The sequence below is a fragment of the Barbus barbus genome (genome assembly GCF_936440315.1).
Source record: "Barbus barbus genome assembly, chromosome: 32".
Lineage (NCBI taxonomy): Eukaryota > Metazoa > Chordata > Actinopteri > Cypriniformes > Cyprinidae > Barbus > Barbus barbus.
The window spans coordinates 29128965-29136779 of record NC_136760.1 but is presented as its reverse complement, the minus strand read 5'-3'; the positions used below and the strand labels follow the sequence as shown (position 1 = coordinate 29136779).

The window sequence follows — 7815 nt, the reverse complement described above, 5'->3', positions numbered from 1 at the left end:
GCTTTCTATGTGAGGAGCATCACAGAAACACGCAGAACCACGCATTCGCTCGCTCCCGTGTTTGATCTCTGTGTCTCATGTGTTTCAGGATCCGACTCACGCGTGGAGCGGCGGTCTGGACAGCCAGCTGAAGATGCACGATCTCAACACGGATCAGGGTGAGCTTAAAGGGGACATCAGATGCCCATTTTCCACAAGTTGATATGATTCTTTAGGGTATTCATCGCTCGCAAAATCGCTAGCCTGACGTCCCGGGGCTATTGTGTTTTCCAGTCGGGCTTGCAGAATATACCACTGTCTGCCCGACGGCCTTAAATACAGGACTCCACACAGTGTTCCTCTAAACTGAGCGCTCTTCTTCCACCGCGGACGAGCAGAACAAATAATGTGCCTCACTACACAAAACATTATTTGGGAAGCCATTTGATTGAATGCCGCAGTAAAAGGAAAGAGTAGCAATGCTGGAGCAAACCGCTCTAGAGCTGATGTCACGACAGAGTTAGAGCCGGTGAATACGGTTTACAGGCTTCAGAACGATGCGAGTCGCTGTAGAAACTCAATACTTCAATAGTTACGGTGCGCTCAACACGAGAGACGACACAAACACAATCACATCTGAAATAAAACATCCTCCTGTATTAAAGAAGAGCGGCTTGATTAAGTGCTGGAATAGAGGAGGATGGGTAACTAAACTCTGAAACATGTTCAGTCTCACACAAGAGTATTGAACAAACTGTACTTCAGAACCATGTTTAGAAGAATTCATACGTTCACTTTTATATTTAACTTACAGATCTCAGCTTCAGTTTCTATTCTGTTCTATTCTATTCTATCAGTTTAAATAGTTTGTTTTGATCATATATTATGTTAGGGCTCTATTATAAACCTGATAATAATTGACCTTGTGTTTGAGTCTCTTGCTCATCAAGGCTGTATTCATTTCAAAAATACAGAAAAAACAGTGATATAGTGAAATATTATTGCAATTTCTAATATTGGTTTCCTATTTTAATACCTATACTTTAAACTGTAATGTATTTCTGTGATCTGCAGCTGTATTTTCAGCATCATTCCTCTTCAGAGTCACATGATCTTCAGAAATCATAATAATATACTGATTTATGATCAATGTTGAAACTGTTCTGCTGATCAATATTTATTCTTTGATTAATAAAAAGTTTAAAAGAACAGCATTTATTCAAAATAGAAATATTTTCTAACAATAGAAGTCTTTACTATCAATTTTATCCATTTAACACATCCTTGCTGAATAAAACTTAACTTTCTTTAAACTTTTTTAAAGTATCTTTAAAAATGAAAGAAAACATTAAACACTGTTCTTTTTAACTTTTTTTTTTTTTTTTTTTTTTTAAATATCACAGGTCCCAAAATATACAGTATAAAAAATAAAATAAAAAAGCAGTACAAGTGTTTCCAGCATTAATAATAAATCAGTATATTAGAATGATTCTGAAGGATCATGTGACTCTAAAATGTAATTAATTCCTGTGAAGCATTTTCAAAGTATATTAAAATAGAAAACATTTATTTTAAATTGCAATAATATTTCACACTATTATTTAGTGAAATAATATTCAGTATTTTTATGAAATAGATACAGTCTTGATGAGCAAAAGAAACTTCTTTAATAAACTTTGATCCAATCTGTTGAACGGCAGTGTATTGTTCAGTAAACATGTTTCTCTTTAACCTAAAATATACATCATTTAGTGACATCAAGGGTCAAATCAGATATAAACAGCACATTAAAGTTCAAAGTTACACACTTGTGTGTGCGTGCTGTACAGGTCTGGTGTAAAGAATGCGTTTGATCAGGAGACAGAGATGACCCCCGATAGAGAGAAGTTTTGCTCGGCAAGAAAACAAATTAGAGGAACATTGCTCCCACGGGTCCTTAAATTTGATACGACTAAACTGAAGAGGTTTTAAGGCCTTAACGTATTTAAAACTGTCTAAGAAATAATTTTTCAAATTGCCTTAAACAGATTTTTAAGAATTCTGTAGATACCTTGTAAATACTAAAATAAAACTCTTTCCTTGATATTCGTTATATTTGTGTATTGAAAATGATTTTGATTGACATTTATGGTCTTTATTTTATTTGGGCTAGTTAAATTAATGTTCGGGCTACCAAAATCTGAAGAGTACCTGCCTGAAGGGATACCAGGGATTTAGAAATGTTATGAGCCTGGTCTTCATGAAAAGTCTATAACATACTTTGGTTACAATTTCTCAATGTTAGTGTAAAACACCCTTTTCACCCTGTCAAAAACAGCTCTGTTCACTGCAAGCTGTTTCAGGGCATGTCCCTTTAAATGCTAATGAGCTCTGCTGACCCGTTCTGTTTACTTTAGCCACATTTAGCTACGGAACTTGCTAACTAGCACATTAGTAGGAAAGGAGATTTGCAAAGATTCATAACCTTATACTCACTTCTTCTGGAGGTGAAGCTGGATCACGAATGATTTGCGCAAACATAGATGCATTTTGGTAGATTGGGGGGTTCATTCCCTTCAGAAACAAAAGTAATCCACTGCGTCTTCAGCGGCTTAGATGTCGGGAGTAAATGACTGCTGTGTTCGTTACATCCAACAACAGAACACCTCAATCTCTTTGGAGACATTCTTGTCTTTCCCTGCTCCGGCGGTGAAACAATGCTGGATGACAGATTACTCAGGGCGGAGCTATGCTAAAACACCAGTGTCAATCAAGAATTGTGGGAGGGGTCTGGGTCTGTGTGACTTCACTCTGCTAAGAATCTGAATAAGAAAGGGGTTATGATTTTTGGGGATTTAAAACGAAAAAGCATGGGGTGGATTTTTATCATTATAGGGTGGTTGTGTACACACTGCCAACACACACTTCAGTTCAAACACCATGTAAAAGTGAATTTTGCATCCCTTTGAACACGACCGATGGCGCTGGTGTCTGACTGCATCTCTGCTCTTCCTCAGACACGATCGTGGGGACGCATGACGCTCCCATCCGCTGCGTGGAGTACTGTCCGGAGGTCAACGTGATGGTGACGGGCAGCTGGGACATGTCTGTGAGGCTCTGGGACCCCAGAACGCCCTGCAACGCCGGGACCTTCACGCAGCCGGAGAAGGTCTACACGCTGTCTGTGGCTGGAGACCGGCTGATCGTGGGCACCGCGGGCCGGCGCGTGCTCGTCTGGGACCTGAGGAACATGGGATACGTGCAGCAGAGGCGAGAGTCCAGCCTCAAATACCAGACGCGCTGCATACGAGCTTTCCCCAACAAACAGGTCAGACGCAAATACAGCTTCCACGCGTGTGCTAAAAATGTTTGTCTTTATCATTATGAATGAAAGGCGATCATTTTATAAGAGTTAGAGTGCTAAACTTACAATAGAAACAAAGCAAGCAAGCATTTATTCATCTTTTGCATCACGGCTCTCATGCACTAGTTACCACAGGGTTAAATCAGACTGTAAATAATGGACTTACACATTATTCATAATAATGACATTTTCATGTATGGTACTTGTCAAAAGTTTTGAAACCATGATTTAAAAAAAAAAATGTTTATTGAAGTCTCTTCTGCTCACAAGGCTGCAGTTATTTGAGGAAAAATACAGTGATATTGTGAAACATTATTACAATTTAAAATAGCTGTTTTCTGTCTGCACTGATGGCCTCTTAGGCAGACTCTGGCATATAATGCTGTAGTGCTTCAGGCGTCCCGAGTTCAATCCCGGCTCGAGGACCTTTCCTGATCTCTCTCCCACTTCACTTCCTGTCGACCTACTGTCCTGTCTAAATAAAAGACACAAAATGCCAAAATAAGTCTTGAAAACAGCTGTTTTCTATGTGAATCTGTTAAACTGTAATTTATTTCTGTGATCTGCAGCTGTATTTTCAGCATTACTTCAGTCTTCAGTGTCACATGATCTTCAGAAATCATAATAATATACTGATTTACTGCTCAATTATTGGTGCTCAGTTACTTATAATAGTACTTATTATTTTCAATGCTAAAAGCAGTTTTTGCTGCTAAATATTTTCCTAAACTTTTTTCAGGATTCTTTGATGAATAGAAAGTTCAAAAGAACATTTTCTGAAAAATGTATCAATATATTTACTGTCACCTTTGATAAATTTAATGCATACTTGATTAATAAAGGCATTAATATACATATAAAAATTACACACATACCCCCCCCCTTCACATTTTTAATCGTAGTATATCACAGTTTCCACAAAAATATTGTGCAGCACAACTGTTTTCAACATTGATAATAATCAGAAATGTTTCTTGAGCAGCAAATCATATTCACATAGAAAACAGCTGTTTGAAATTCTAATAACATTTCACTGTTTTTACTGTATTTCTGATCAAATAAATGGAGTTGTGGTGAACAGAAAACTTCATTAAAAACATTTAAAAGTTGTAATGTTTCCAAAATTCTGACAGTAGTTCTTTCCATTTCAATTCAAGTTTACTTTTGCCACGTGCATCCATACATAGAACGGCATGCAGTGAAATACCTCTTTAACGCTCTGCACATGCAGAAATTGACATAAGAATAATCAAGAAAAATCTCTCATATATTCAAGGGCCCTGAAGCCCCAGGAGTCTGTAGTTTAGTGATTTCAGCCAGTCATAATCCAGAAATGAAACCGTTTTATTGCTAACAGGTGAGTTGTGAGCTGGGTGTAGATGTGATGCTCCTGTATAAGTGAGATCGGTGTGACGTGTGTTTTCAGGGTTACGTGTTGAGCTCCATCGAGGGCAGAGTCGCTGTGGAGTATCTGGACCCCAGTCTGGAGGTGCAGAAGAAGAAATACGCCTTCAAATGCCATAGACTGAAGGAGAACGGCATCGAGCAGGTCTATCCAGTCAACGCCATCTCCTTCCACAGCATCCACAACACCTTTGCCACCGGTACCCACCTCACACTCTTCATTTCTGCTTACTGACTAAATCACTTCAGTGTTTTCTAATGGGCAAACATTTTAGAAGTTTTAATTCAGTGCACCGGTTAGAAAGGTATTTGCGGTGGTAGCCGGGTGGAAATTCTCCTTTTACACACGGCAACAAAATTAACTATTAAGGAATGTTCTGTTTAAGTTATTTTTAGCAATGTTCTGTGAACGTTAGTTGCAAAATGTAAAGCCTGGCCTGCCCAGGTAAAGTCTATGTGTGGGAAGCTCTGTAATCAATTATATTTGATAATATTTGTTTTCACTATATGCAGATTATGAACAGATGCAGTGTTCAGTAGCATATTAGTGTGAGTTTGCTTCACCAGTAACTGATGGAAAACCTGTTTGAAAACAATCATTATTTTGTGGTGCAGAAGCCACATTGAATATTAACACACACACATCACTGGACCATTTAAAATGAAGCAGTGAACACAAAAGATGATTTACATGGTCAAATGTTCGGAGAAACAGTGAACAGTTACAGAACATAAAATTAACACTTTCCCTTAAACATGCAGTTTTTGTTGTTATAAACCACTCAGACTGAGGTGTGTGTGTGTGTGTTTGCGCGCAGGCGGTTCTGATGGCTTCGTGAATATTTGGGATCCGTTCAATAAGAAGCGTCTGTGTCAGTTCCACCGATACCCCACCAGCATCGCGTCTCTGGCGTTCAGTATAGACGGCTCTCTGCTGGCCATCGCCTCCTCGTACATGCACGAGCTGGGAGACGTTTCTCACCCCGCCGACGCCGTCTTCATCCGCCAGGTGACCGACGCCGAGACCAAGCCCAAGTGAGTCCACCTGCCTTTCCTCTGTTTTTTAATTTGTATAAGTGTGTACATTATATTTAGTAGTAGCTTGTCAGTGGTCACTGTGTCGATGTAATGTCCATGTGGCAGAAATGTAAAGTGAAATCATGCAGTTAATGACATGTAATCAAAGACGGTGAACACTATCAGCAGCAACGATTATATTGTATCCAGACTGAAGCTTGTGTAATTCCTAGTTCCCTCCGGAACAATCCCGTGGCAGAAATAGAGAAGCAAATAGAGACAAACTTAGCAGAGCTGCTGTTCAAATCAAGCAGAAGAATGATAATGTGCATTTGATCAGATAGAGCTGAAGTACAAGGTTATGAGATGCATGTGAATTCTTGGCTAAAGAGATGTCTTTAATCTAGATTTAAGGTCAACCGATATATCGGCCGATATTTGGCATTTTTTAAATATCGACATCAACTGAAAACAGCAGCGCCTGAGCGTTGTTTAACAGTTCTGTCTAATAATCAGATAGAACTGTTAAACAAAGAAATCAAAATATATACAAAGTATTATAACGATTGCTTTTATATTATTAGTAATAGAAAGACAAACATTATAAGACTTTCTCATTTCCAATCAGCATTCAGGAAATACGAAGTCATATCATTTAAACATATCTTTGAATGACTAATGAACATTTAATTTCACAAACCTTACGAACTTTGTTGAATCCAGCTGTGAGATCTTGTGATCCGTATCCTGCATGATTGCGTGTTCTCTGCGTGACGGTTGGTCTGTGTGAATTGAATGCTGACAGGAGGAGAGTTCAGCTTCACGACAAACCTTAAACTCAATTCAAACTATGCTGCGCTTTATCTATTTGCCCAAAATATAATATATGGAACTTCCCAGATTACTGAGAGCCCTGTTGGTTACAGTGTTTCCTTCCTTTTTAATTATATTTTGATTAAATATTTATTTGTGAAAAATACTTTGTCGTCTAAAGTGCAAGTATGTTTATTTTACACATTTATGATTTAATCCATTTTCAAAATATTTCTAATTTCTTAAATGTTAATTAAAATAAATAAAACCCTGCTTTCCAAGATATCGGTGGAGCATTACTCAGAATGTTCTCAGGAAGGCTTTTTCCGGAGTTTGGGAGCTAAATGTGAATGTTCTTGTGTTGAGTCTCAGCAGCGTTTGGGAGGAGCGTTAGTTTAGTGTTTGTTTCTTCTCAAACGCTGCTTGATCACTTCTGCTGGTTCTTGATGACTGCGTCCAGCGGTGTCTGTTTGGCCAGTAATGTCATCAGAAAGAGCTTTAGCAGACGCTCTGATTGAGTTTCCTGCACTGATCGATACGTGCGTCTGACGTCAGGAGACTCGTCTCTGCTCCGCGTCGTCTGGTATCTGAGCATGCGTGGGTTTGTCAGATGTGGATATGCATTGATCAGGTGGTTGGTTTGTTTTAAAGCTGCACATACAGCAGTGTGTTGCTCGGGATCTTGTTCATGAAGCTGATCTGATGTTTGTGTTGTGTTCACAGATCCACGTGAATGAATCCTGCTGAAGACACATTCACTCTCCATTAAACCTCCTCTGCCTCCTGTTTGAACTCAACACTCGTTTCCTTCTCGTCTGTCTGTTTTATTCTGTCTCTGTCAGCTGATACCATTCAGTTTTCATTGTTTTGCCCTCTAATGTGTGTATTTTTATGTTTAGGAAAAATAAAAATATCTTTTTCACTGAACATGAGTGTCATTTATCATAATAGAAATATCAATGATAGAAATCAGTGTTTTTTCTCTTTCTGAGATTGAAACTGGAATGTTTTGCTTCAAACAGGTCAGATTTTCTCTGATGTCCGTCTCAGTAAATGAAGTTCACACACTGACTCACACACACACACTCTCTCTCACACACGCACACACAAACTCTCTCACACACACACGCTGTCTCACACACACACACACGCTCTCTCACACACACACACTCTCTCTCACACACGCACACACAAACACTCTCTCACACACACACGCTGTCTCTCACACACACACGCTGTCTCACACACACACACACACG

General features: G+C 38.9%; 1 protein-coding gene across 1 annotated transcript in view; it reads left to right on the top strand.

Moving 5' to 3' along the window:
• The window catches only part of LOC306852759 (mitotic checkpoint protein BUB3), a gene marked incomplete at its 5' end in the record, with an annotated part of 8361 nt that extends 880 nt beyond the window's left edge, over positions 1-7481 (top strand). Inside the window, 5 exons of the mRNA XM_079389824.1 lie at positions 89-158; positions 2976-3286; positions 4749-4926; positions 5545-5761; positions 7280-7481. Of these exons, the coding sequence (XP_079245950.1) occupies positions 89-158; positions 2976-3286; positions 4749-4926; positions 5545-5761; positions 7280-7289 (786 nt within the window). The 3' untranslated portion in view covers positions 7290-7481. The remainder of the gene's footprint in view (positions 1-88; positions 159-2975; positions 3287-4748; positions 4927-5544; positions 5762-7279) is intronic.
• Positions 7482-7815: the final 334 nt, after the last annotated feature.